A 12873-nucleotide genomic window follows, 5' to 3' on the forward strand; every position below is an offset into this window, starting at 1 on the left:
ATTTAAGTGTTCTGGATACTAATAAGGAACACAGAAGAAAGTTCTTAGTGAAGTTCTGAAGTGTCTAAAGTATGTTGGTATACTGCTAGTTCAGCCTGACCAAGTGGAGGGCTCTGCATCATGAATAATTAAATTATTTGTGCTGCGTGAGTCCTACGGTGTCTATTTTCAGTGGGCTGTTGATAGCTTCCCTACCAAGCGCACAGGACTCACTATGGGTCTCTGATAAGGAAAAGCAAGTGCCGTTATTTTAAACCCAATAATATGGGTTGAGGCAGGGGTGTCCAATCCTGCTCCTGGAAGGACGATGTCTTGCAGTGTTTAGTTCTGAGTTTGCCCCAAAACACTTGTCTGGAAGTTCTGTTAATCCTTTTTCAGATATTTTTAATTGGTGTTGGACCTAAACTCAGCAGGACAGGAGAAGGACTGGACACCCCTGGGTTAGCCGAAGGATTTACTATTGCACTAATAACTGTTCTCCGTGTGAGCAGTCGTTAATCTCGGATATCCTGCGGGCCCAAAAAACCTTGAGTCGTCCAATGAGAAAGTGCTTAAAGTGTCTCTGCTGCTGAGAGTCTGTTTGAAATGATCATCGATTACTTTCGTTTTCCTGTTTCCATCCACGTTCCTGGTTCCATCCGACTGTCTGGAATGAAAGTCTACACTTGCGGTATCATCCTGGCTCCCGTTTTCCGATTTATTGATGATTGTGAGGTCTGTAATTACTGTGATTGTCGGACTCTGAGGCTCGATACACTCCGTTTGAGATACAGGTTCAAGTTGCAAATTGTGTTCTGAACTCTCCTGAGTCTCTTTGTTACTTGCTTCCTCTGTTTGGGATAAATGTGTGGTTTCATCAGTCATGTTTTGTTGATTACTTCTTTCAGACTCTTCTGCATTCAGGTCAACATTAGAAGGTACGTCCTGATGTTCAGTATCAGATGGTGCTCTCTCTTCAATGTCTTCAGATGTTGCTGCTAGGTTTATGACATCATCTGACATTGAAGTTTCCTGTCCAGCAGTGTCTTTTTGATTGGTTTGTTCGTCATTACTCTGTCTTGACCAAGTGGCCAAAGAACCTTTAGTATCTCCATCCTCCTGGACTCTTTCCTCTTTGGTTGAGGTGTGTATGCTGTCTTTAGAGTGATTACTATGAGCATCTGCTTCAATGCCCTCAAGTTTAGTCTCTGATTTCAAGCTTTCAACTACAGACTCTGTGTTCTCATCAAGATTTTTCCTTACAGGAGTTGCAGTTTCATCAAGGCCCTCAATAACAGTGCTTGTTGGTGTGTCTGTAGTTTTTAATACTTCACCATTTAGCCTTTCCTCAGATTCTTCCGAGATGAGACCCTCTTCTTCAAGAGGCTCGATGAAAGTCTGAAAATACCTTGATTCTTGGTGTATGTTAATCCAGTTGCTTACTAGATCCACCCCAACTGCTTTAGTTAAAGCTGCTGAATGAATGGCCAGATCTTCTGAATCAATGCTCAGAGCTGGACCTTTGAGCCCTCTCTTGACGTTCTCCACAGGCTGTGATTTCAGTGAATGAGAAACTGATGAGCCACCATCATTATTTACAGAATTCCCTTTCCTCTCCAAAGGTTCCACTGGATCACCATCCATTACTTCAGGAGCATCTCCACTTCTTAGTTCATTGTCAGTACCTTTCAGTTCTGACTCTGGTTCTTCTGCCGAGACAATGTCATTTTCTGTATCCTTATTGACCATCTCCTGGGTTATCTGAGAGGTTACATTTTCTATGAACGTTGTTGCAGATGTTTCTGATTCTTTATCAACCTCTTCCTTGTCATCCTCCTTGTCTGCTTTTTGATTATCACTAGCTTGGTCCTCATGTTCATCACCCAACTCAGACTCTCTTTCTAAGGGAACAAGTTCAGCATCTGATTTGTTTTCAATCTCTTGCACATTATCATCACCTTTTTCTTCTTCTTCATTAGTTTCTGGCTTTTCGTTATCATCTACAACATCTTCCGTCCTATCACCAGTTGTCTCACCCTCTGATTTGCCTTGCGTTTCCTCTTGAAGATGTTCTTCTACCTTCTCAGCCTCCTCAAGACCGACATCTTGTCTCTCTCCATTTTCAGCATCTATGTTACTATCCAGCAGATCATTATTCACCCCAGCAGGTTCATCCACTTCTTCCTTGGTACTGGCCTCTGTTTCATCATTGGGCGCCCCCCTGGAACCTATTTCATTTTGTTCTTCCTGTGAAACAGACTCCTCATTTTGGTCCTCAGAGTTGACTTCTAGTTTTTGGGCCTTTTCTTTTCCATCCCCTGCCTCTAATGTATTCTCACTAATTTTGTTCACATCTGTCACCTCTTTCTCTGACTCTTCTACCAACTTCTCACCTGTTTCTAACTCATTCTCTACCAAATTTCCATCTGTTCCCTCTGCCATCTCATCTATCGTCTTGTCCTCCTCCTCTGCGTCGTCTTCTTCCTCTTTCTGAGCCCCATCTTCCATTGTTTCGTCTTTCACTTCTTTGGTTTCTCCTCCAACATCTTCCTCGCTGTTTGGTTTCTCTTGCCCTTCTTCCTCTAGCTCAACACTAAGTTTGTCTCTAACCTGTTCTGCATCTTCTGTTTCATTCTGTTCATCATCTTCTTTTTCATTACCCTCTGTCCTCACATCTTGACCACCCTCTGACTCATTTGGTCTATTCCCAACCTCATCATTCACACTATTTTCACCTTTTTCTGTACTGTCCTCATTTTCTTTACCTTCTGCATTTAAATTATGGCTATCCTCATTTTCCTTCTCACCATCCTGGGTGTCTTCATCCCCAGGTTTCTCTGCTTCCTCTGTTCCCAAATTTTCACCTCTGTCCTCAACCTCTACCTTTTCTGTAGCTTCCTCCTCTGCCTTGTCTTCACTAGATTCTTCTCCATCTTCCACCATCCCGGCAGAGCCCCCATCATCCACCTTGCCATCTGTCTCCTGTACCATGTCCCCAGTTGACCTATCATCCTCAGCCCCATCTACTAGGTCGTCTCTTTCATCTCTGTCTATCTGTCCATCGCTCCTCCTCTCTATGTTCTGATCTGCGTCATCAGCGTCTCGCTGCCTCTCAGTGTCAACTGCACCTGTTTCTGTACCATTCTCTTTCTGAGATGCCGTGCCCTCTCCCTCCATATCTGTATCCTCAGTTTCTGTATTTCCAGTGTCCAGCACTTCATCATGTGTCTCTGGTTCTTGTACTAATGATTCTTTGTCTTCTTTAGACTCTGTATTAACCTCATGTGTATTGTCCACATCCATAACTTTCTCCTGTCCCTCCTCAGTTTCAGTTTTTACTTCCTCAGTTTTATCTGGTTGTTCAACCTCATTTGTCCTCGCACTTTGTTCTTCTGTCTGCTTTTCCTCCATGTCTAAACTTTCTACTTTTTCCTGAAACTCATCTATTTGTTGTATTTCTTCTTCTGTGTGAAAATGAGGTTCCTGTGCATTTGTTTCTTCTATATTCTGACTCATCTCAACATCATCATGCACCCTTTCATCTAGAACATCATCCTGTGTATTTGATGGTTGTGGCAAAGTGATCTCAGCCATTTCGGCTCCTGTAAAAGTGAGCATTTACAGTATTATTAAACAATTTCATATTTATGCACTTTTACAAACACAAAACTGTCAATGTTTTTTTTTGTCTGAGCACTGCAGAAAATACTTGTGTTGTGTAAAAAAATGTAGCTTTACTTGTGCTATCTAGTGCAAAAGTCATTTGCCATTGAGCGTTATATGATCTGTAGACTGCGTGTTCAAAAGACAACGTCTTTTTTACCTTGGCCATCCTGTTGGGTCTTCACTGAGGCCCTTTCATCTTCCTCTGTGCTTGTATCACTAAACTCTGGCTCTGAACTACATTGAGATTCCTTCAAAATAGCCTCAGCCAACTTCTCCTGCATTGACTTGGCTGTTTACAGTCACGGGGGAATGAGACAGACATATGACATCCATAACACGTTAATGTTAACTTGAAAGTGAATTAACTAAATGAATAACAGTCACAAAATTAGTGGGATGAATTTAATATTTTAAACAAAACAGAGAAGCAATGAAACAAAAATGTTACCACAAGCACAGCAAACACTTTGATTGGGAACACAGCATGCAGCGAACAATCACTTAAATCCTTTCACACAGGACAGCTGTCCAAAAAGGATGCATAACCATCTCTGATGAGAATACACATGGATTTTACACACTTGAAATGTACCAATTAAGCCAAACAGTGTAGTTAATCATGTGTAACAAAGAACAAATAAAAAATGTTTATATGCACATTAATTCAAACACATTGAAATCAGAACTCAACACAAAATCACAAATAAAAAACACTGCTCTGTATTCCCAGTAATTAAATCGGCAAATCCAGCCAACACGTAATGCATACTACAGTTTGTAGATTGTTTTGCAGTGCACTTGTCATATTTTGAAATATAAGTAGCTCAAAAATAAGTCTAATCATTCTTCAGGAATTGTGAAAGTCAAGTTTATACAGAGCAGTATGCTTAAGGAAACACAAGTAACATGCTTTCAAAAGCATATTTGTTGACAAACCAATCAATACAATGACCAAGACCACCTAGAGTTAAACAAACTGGGCTCTCAGTGGCCTTGACAATTACACAGAGAGGAGTGTAACATGTTATGCTTTTAACACAATCAGAACTCGAGTAATTAGTAAGGTCATGTACTTGCAAAAAACATATCATCCTTTCCTCAGATGAAGGTATTTCACATAATATCAGGCTAATAAAATATGCTAATTAGTTAAAGCTGAAATGTGTCATTTCTGTGCCTGCAGCGACACGAAATAGAAATGTAAAAACAGATGTCTGCTTATTAAGCTGGAAAATAAGAAAGTATTTTAACATCCGACAAATGACGCTTCAGCTTTAATTAAAAATGCTGTGTAACTAAACCCTGCTTATCTTGCAGCAATCAAACATAGTTTATTTGTGAATAGCAAAAAACAGACACTCCAGTTCCGATGTTGTAAAAGCCATCATGAATAAACACAAAAGCTCAGAACATGACAGGAACACAGCACTAGATTTCATGCAGGCACTCACCTCTCTCCGGCTCATTTTCTTGTGGCTTATCTTCAGGTTTGGCATCCTCCCCAGATTGCTCACCTTCAGTTCCGTCTTTCTTGTCTGTGTCTTCTGACATTTCGAGGTCGCTCTTCTCCGCGCCATCCATTGGACTATCCTGTGTCCCAGAGTCTTCTGCTGCAGCTTGAGGCAATGTAACATCGCTGGACTCTGTGGCCTCTGTCTCCTCCGGTTTGGTCTCAGCTGGGGTGAGAACTTCCTCTGCTTGTAAGCTCTCCTCTGGAACATCAGCAGCGGTGACTTCTTTGGTGTCCTCCACAATTTCTCTTTCACTATTGTCGTTGTCACTGCTGGACAAACTGGATGTTCGACCAGATGAGACAGATGGTGACCTTTTGACCTCTGAAGAAAGAAGACATAATCTGTGTGTTTTAAGTGTTTACTATGTTGACATGTTACTGAGAAGCGTGACAATAAAGTAATACTTACTAGACATATTGGCATCATCACTGTCAGAGTTGCTTTTCTCTTCATTTATGTCATTTTCATCCCTGCTCTCAGTTTCTTTTTCTCCCCCATTGGTAGCAGAAGATGGATTTTCCTCTACTTCATCACCATCTTCAACCGGCCCTTCATCATCTGCCTCAAAGTCTTCCTCATAGTCTATATGTTAGGAAAGCATAAATGTGGAGGGTCAGAAAGCTCTCGGATTTCATCAAAAAATATCTTCATTTGTGTTCCAAAGATGAATGAAAGTCTTACAGGTTTGGAACGACATGAGGGTGAGTAATTAATGACAGAAGTTTTGGGTGAACTAATCCTTTAAAGACTTAAAGACTAAATTTGTACCATCTTTGGTCTTTTTCTGTCCTGTTGTTTTTCCATTAGATTCTGTCTCCATTTCCCGAGGCGTGTCAGGCTCTGCATTAGACTGTGTTTCTACATCTTCATCTACATATGTGGTCTCCTTAGCATCAGGGGATTTAGAGGTTGGCAGCTCTTCTTTCACTCTTTTTTGAGGAGGGGTGGGTTTTTTGTCCAAGCCCATGGCAATAATACACCTGAAGAATTACATCATACAAAACCATAATGCATCTTGACAAGTGGCCAATGGCCAAAGCCAATAATGAATGATAAATGTTGTGGCTGAAATAATGCTACCACACTAACAGTTTTTAAAATGATTTTTAATGATTTTAGTCAATTTTTAAAGTCTCTTCTGCTAACCAAGCCTGCAAGCCATTTATTTGATTCAAAGTACAACAAAAACAGTACAATTCTGAAATATTGTTACAATTTCAAATACTTGTTTTCTATTTGAATATATTTTAAAATGTCATTTATTCCTGTGATTTTCAAGGCTGAATTCTAACCATCATTACTCCAGTCACATGATCCTTCAGAAATCATTCTAATATTCTAATTTGCTGCTCAAAATTCATTTATTATTATTATGTTGAAAACAGCTGAGTAGTTTTTTTTCAGGATTCTTTGATGAATAGAAAGTTTAAAAGAACAGCACTTATCTGAAATAGAAATCATTCATAACATTATAAATGTCTTTATCATCACTTTGCTAAATAAAAGTATTAATTTCTATTATTTCTTTCTCAAAAAAAAATACTGACTCCAAGCTTTTGAATGGTATAGTGTATAATGTTAGCTTTTTATATACTCAACTGTTTTAAATATTGATAATAATAATGTTTCTTGAACAGCAAATCAGCATATTAGAATGATTTCTGAAGGATCGTGTGACACTGAAGACTGGAGTTATGATGCTTTCAAACAAAAAGCTGTTATTTTAAATAGTATTTTATTATTTTAATAGTATTTTGGATTTTCTTGGTGAGCAGAAGAGAAGTTTCTTTAAAAAACACTAAAAATTCTCAAAAAAGATTGGTATATATTGAAATGTATATATATTGAAATATATTTGAATTACTTGTAGCACGGAGAGGCTCCCTCCACACCGCAAAATCCAAAGTGTCCGTGTCTGCCTCCGAGCCGAGCTCCTTTCCTGTGTTTGAACTCACAGCAGGAGCTGAGGCGATCCACTTGCAGGCCATTCAGGAAGAACGTAAGACTGAATGGAAATCCTTGGTGACGTCTTGACACAAACTGGAACACTTCTACAAGTGAGGGTAAGCGAAAAAACTTAATTTTTATTTGCTTTTGATGAGTGTGTCTTATAATCAAAGAGGAGAATCACATATGCATAATATATTCTAATATATGCAGCACTGCCAGGTAGGAACCACTTATTATCAAAAAGCTCTCAGATCAATAGTGTAACTCATTTCATGGTGTTCTTAAGATATCAATACAAAGCACAGGTGTACAGAGACCTACACTGACCTCCCTCTCTCAGCTTCCCTTTGTAGACACACAGATTCTCTCCTCCACAGTGCTGCTGGAAGACCTTCACCTCATCTCTGAGGTCCATCAGATCATGAGACAGGTGAACACTCTTCCCAAAGTACACCATGCTTACTAACACTTTACTCTGGGCTGATGTCCTCTGGAGAGAAGACGGCTACAGAGGAATAGCAGAATATATGTAAGTGAAGATTTTTATTTTAAAGGGTTTGTCAACCTTCAGATCCCTGAATACTGTAAGCAACTTAAACATACTGACCTCTGTAGCAGCTGTTGGTGCCGTAGTGGGTCTTAACTTTCGACCCCTGAGTGTGCCGTTCGCTCTCGGTCCTCTCTCTTTCTTCTTTGTGAGGGGCGGCACAGGGGTCACATAGTTGTTAATGACAGGAAGACGATAGGGCGAGACAGTGCTAGAGAAGTCTGTCGTGGTCAAATGTTTCATGGCGTCTCTGTCCAGCTATAAAACAACACAAAACGTAGATTTTCAACACTTTAGCAGAGCAGTATGAAAATTAGTAATAATAGATGTTTGAGTGTGTGGTTTGTAAGTGAGCCGTGATGATGGGTTAGTATTAGGTGCAAGTATTAGGACCTCAGGACAGTTTTACCGTATAATTGAGGGGCTGGTCGGTGTCATTGGAGGAGTCTCGGTCGCGGGGTTTGTGTCGAGGGGAGCTTCTCTTCAGAGAGGCCGTGGCACTGTTGCTGTTCAGGGGCTTGAGTCGAACAGGCCTCTGCATCTTCCCTGGAGCCGTGTTTGGCCTTGAGGAACTCGGCTACAGGAATAAGACAATTTTAGATATGCTAATTATATGTGCTTAAAGGAGTAGTTCACTTCCTGATAATTTATTCACCCCCATGTTCTCCAGGATGTTCATGTCTTTCTTTTTTCAGTCACAAAAAAATTAAGGTTTTTGAGATAAACATTCCAGAATCTTTCTCCATGTAGTGGACTTCAATGGTAGCCAACGGCTTGAAGGTCCAAACAGCAGTTTCAATGCGGCTTTAAAGGGTACTACATGATCCCTAGTCTCAGCCTCAGACATGACGCCCACAGACCACTGGTTGAATGTCTGATTCATACGGCACACTTAGCTGGAAACACTTCGGAAGTTTCAAAGTCGTCATCGGATTGGTTAGATTATACAGGTTTTCTGGGAGATGCATGTCAGATTCATTATCGTTCTGCATGGAAGCAAAAATGCTGTGGAGCGAAACCTACTCACAAGAGAAGAAAGCGGTCTTGTTTACAGCTGTTATTTACGGTCTGTTATTGTGGCAAAATTTCCACGCCCCCTAAACATGACGTTGCACAAAACAAAACGTGATTGGTTGCTTTACCTGTCAGTCACATGGCCTCTTGGGTGGGCCTTGGCCATTCAAAGCACCCAAGGCTCCCAGACCTTCTGCCGTCAGTCTGAAGGTCTGGCTACGCAAGATGATCCCAGTCAAGGAATGAGGGTCTTATCTAGCGAAACGATCTGTCATTTTTACTTTTTAACCACAAATACTCATTTTGCACTTGTGTAATCACATTGGAAAAGTCATGCATGATTAGTTCTTCATCTGTGTACTTTGGTTCAAATAGGTAGGAAACGGCAAATAACTTCATCTCATTTTCTCCTACAACTTCAAAATCATCCTGCATTGTTGTTTTATCTTTTTTTGTAACGGACATTTGACTTTTTTTGCACGTTTTCTTTGTGAACACTGGGTCGGTACTTCGACCTAGTGCAAGACGAGCATTTGTGATTAAAAAGTATATAAATTTGTATTATTTTTTAGAAAATGACTGATTGTTGCACTGGATAAGACACTTATTCCTCTGCTGGGATCATTTAGAGCCCTTTAAAGCTGCACTGAAACTGCAATGTGGACCTTCAATCTGTTGACCACCATTGAAGTCCACTATATGGAGAAAAATCCCAGAATGTTTTCTCAAAAACCTTAATTACTTTTTGACTAAAGAAAGAAAGACATGAACATCTTGGATTACTTTAGCGGGGGAGGTGGAGTAAATTATCAGGAAATGTTCATTCTGGAAGTGAACTTCTCCTATAAGATATGTCCTACTAATGTAACACTTGTGCAGTAAACAAAAGGAGTTATGTATACACTAACCTTTATAGCCAGTAACTATAAAATATTACTTAAAGTCAAGTCGAATCACCTTGAAGTTAAAACTACTTAAATTTTTAAGCAGATTTTAAACTAATAAAGTTATAATCTTAACATGTGGCTTTACAAAACACATCTAGAGAAACCAGAGCAAACAATAAAGCTCATGTGTCATCAGTTTGCTGGAGCAGTAACTCTCCAGGCACCTAAAACGTCAACAGGCAAACATCCATGATTGGAACAAAAACAATACTTCATTTCACCTTCTGTTAAACGTCAGAGCCTGATGAGCAAACAGTGATCTGAATCTGCAATTTAGCAACCATTAAGACTCGCTGGGTAACTATCTAAGCTGATATAAAATTCATAATCTTTTTATTTTCATAAGTTGCAGAAAATGTACTGACCGATCATCACTAGGAAAACAGTCATTTATAATACAGCACTAAAGCACATTTTATTACAGAGGGGTGGCCTACTAATTGTGATTACCCATTATACACTTAAATAGGCCACTCACAGATTCTGTTGACTCTGAATGTTCTCCCTCTGGCCCACAATGGCGTGCGTGTGTATTCTTTGGCCTTGTAGGTGGCCGAGGTGACAGCATTAGCATTGGTTCATCCTCATATCTCTTGGTGCGCTCAGCCTAACATAAAATCCAAAAGGTTAAATCACAAAATTTACTTTATCATGTCTCCAAGGCTGGTTTGAGTCTGAAAGGAGTTCTGTAAAAATGACAAACCTTCATTTTGTGGATTCGTTCCCTCCGTGCAAATTCCTCAAGTTTTCTCTTGATCTCTGTTTGATGAACGCGCTGAATAAACAGTGAAAAAGCGAAATATAGAAAATATACAGAAAACATTTTTTTTGCTTTAAAACATGATTTTATAAATTTTATTTAATTATTTGAAAAATATATATATAATTGATTAATTTAAACTACTTGTGATTGTTTTTTTTTATATAAATACTGCCTTTTATACTGTAAAAATCAGATTATGTGAGAATATCTTTTTGACAGTATATAATGGTCTAGGATAATAGAGCTTCTGATAAAGCACCTGTGGACTGTATAATGCTCTCACCTCCATGTCTAGCACCTTGTGAAAAATGGCTTGAGCCAGACACTCCCTCACATGTCTCTGATGCGCTCGCTGGATCAGCTTGTGCTTGTACTCCTTATCGGGAACAATCCGGCCGCTCCGAGTGATCTGAAGCACATGCACCTGCATTTAATGACTGATGCATCTGATCTTGTATAAAATAAAGTGCCTTTCCTTTCATCTTTTAACTGGTTATTTAAAGCGATTATTATGGGAATACTAATTACTTTCTAAAACGTATGACATAACATTCGCTGAGATCAACGTACGTTAGTTTGTAAATATTGAAACTTCGAGGAATGATCTAAACTCTAGGTTGATCGCAATGAATAATCATAACATCATTTTCTAGATTGACTATCATAAATTTGCACATACCAGTCCAACTTTCTGAAGATGTCTTCGTATTCTGGCATTGTTGAAGTATCCAGTCAGATGTTTGTCAGTTAAGCTGTTGTAAGCTGAAATAAGACTACATGGACAAAAATATTATCAACACTGTATTGCATGGTACTCTTCGTGAACGCGTCAAAGTTGTTATTTTTGTTTTCTTTGTGCACAAAAAACTATTCTCATAGCTTCTTAAAATTAAAGTTGAACTACTGATGTCACATGGACTATTTTAACAATGTCCTTACTACCTTTCTAAGCCTTGAACATGTCAGTTGCGTTGCTGTCTAAGCAGGGTTAGAAAGCTCTTTCATTCATAATATCTTTATTTGTGTTTCGAGAGATGAACATAGGTCTTATGGGTTTGGAACGACATGAGGGTGAGTAAACAATGACAGAATTTTCATTTTTAGGTAAACTGTGCCTTTAAAAACATTCATATATCTCATCCCAGGCATGATGGACTTGTAATGTAAAGACGTGCCTGACCAGACTGATGGAATGATTCAGTGATCCTCAAGGCCACCAGTGCCAAGGATTTCAGCTTGAGGTGAACACTCTACATCTGTGTCAAGTGTAGTCTTGGAAATGCTCGACTGTTTGTCTGCCTGGCTTTTTCCGATACAGATTTGATTTCCCTCAGCGTTTGTAAAGAAGACAACACAACCTGTACACCAATCCTCAGGCCAAGTAGATACCATTACCGGTGTCTGGTTTCTATTGGAATTGAGTGTGGATGGATAGCACACTTAACCCATGGCCCCCCTTTGAATTCATGTCTCTCTCTAAAATTGTTCAGAAATAAAGCATCATGTCTGTTTTGGACAGTCTAAACATATGGAATAATTCTAATTGCACTTACATATATTTCATTTTTGTCTTATTTATCAATTCAGAGATATTTAATTCGACAGCTAGCGATGTTAAGTATGTTTAACAAATAAATAACATCCACTTAAGTCATGCCTGAACAATATCTCCTGTGCATTAAGGAGTGGTTGATCTCTTTCTGTTGTCACATCTCCACAGTAACAAGAGCTTTTTGTCACTTAGTGTCATGACATCAAAATAAAGCTGAAAAAGTATAATTATTATGCATATTGCTTTGTAATGCGGCTAGCAGTTTAAGACAGGACAGTAGTTAGTGAGCATTTTAAAGTACATTTCAGTCAGCACTGCAACTTGGTCTAGCTTGGTTACTCACCCTGGGTTCAGATGACTCATTTTGTCGCTGCGCAGTGATCTTTGATATGATTCAGGCAATCAAGCGATAATAGGAGAGCTTTCTTTAATCCAGAGGACATTAAAACTATGTGTGTATCTGTCTGCCCGGCTCTGAATACTCAACACCTTTCCTCGCGCGGAACTGATGACAGCCAGCGTTGCCATGGTGCATCACGTGACGATGCCCTTAAGACTCCGCATTCTTTCGGGTTTATTTTTATTCGTTCTACATTATAATACTTCAGTTCATATTAATAAGTCTTATAGTCAGTTTTTTACATATCCGTCATGTGAATAAATACAGAGCTTACTAGACTGATATGGAAAAGCTGAACAGTGGAAAAAAATAAAATGTAATGTATTGTCTAAATAACATATCACTTTTGTGAAATGTTATGGTTTTGATTATTTATTAGGCCCAAATGTGAATTCGGTTTATTTCGTGAAGATTATTGTAGGTCAGGTTACAGCAAGCTTTAAAGCTGTACATTAACGCCCTCTAGTGTTTTCACTGGGGATTGTCCGTCCATATCCTAATAGTGATAAAGAAATCATCAGAATATCAACGCAGCCAGATC

General features: G+C 39.2%; 1 protein-coding gene across 2 annotated transcripts; it reads right to left on the bottom strand.

Annotated features, from left to right (window-relative positions):
• Positions 1-111: 111 nt before the first annotated feature.
• On the bottom strand, positions 112-12432 carry erich3 (glutamate-rich 3). 2 transcript variants are annotated; one of them, XM_051116968.1, is made up of 14 exons: positions 12276-12432; positions 11060-11153; positions 10664-10789; positions 10321-10392; positions 10096-10224; positions 8066-8233; positions 7717-7914; positions 7437-7614; positions 7024-7210; positions 5928-6139; positions 5568-5741; positions 5097-5480; positions 3803-3934; positions 112-3581 (listed from the first exon to the last, which is right to left on the bottom strand). In XM_051116968.1, exons 1-14 carry the CDS (start codon positions 12293-12295, stop codon positions 466-468), a joined length of 5190 nt encoding a protein of 1729 aa, XP_050972925.1. In that variant the 5' UTR covers positions 12296-12432; the 3' UTR covers positions 112-465. The 2 variants fall into 2 exon arrangements, with proteins under 2 accessions (XP_050972925.1, XP_050972926.1); XM_051116969.1 differs by lacking the exons at positions 112-3581; positions 3803-3934 and having other exon boundaries at positions 4043-5480.
• Positions 12433-12873: the final 441 nt, after the last annotated feature.

Source organism: Labeo rohita, chromosome 8 (assembly GCF_022985175.1).
Source record: "Labeo rohita strain BAU-BD-2019 chromosome 8, IGBB_LRoh.1.0, whole genome shotgun sequence".
In the NCBI taxonomy this organism is placed as follows: domain Eukaryota; kingdom Metazoa; phylum Chordata; class Actinopteri; order Cypriniformes; family Cyprinidae; genus Labeo; species Labeo rohita.

What these genes read in the sequence shown, in the direction of transcription:
- erich3 (XM_051116968.1), bottom strand. Translation starts at nt 12,295, where the DNA reads ATGAGTCATCTGAACCCAGG. An exon ending in AACGAATCCACAAAATGAAG is followed by an intron (nt 10,225 to 10,320) that starts GTTTGTCATTTT and finishes ATTTTATGTTAG; the next exon opens with GCTGAGCGCACCAAGAGATA. An exon ending in AGAAAATGAGCCGGAGAGAG is followed by an intron (nt 3,935 to 5,096) that starts GTGAGTGCCTGC and finishes GACTGTAAACAG; the next exon opens with CCAAGTCAATGCAGGAGAAG.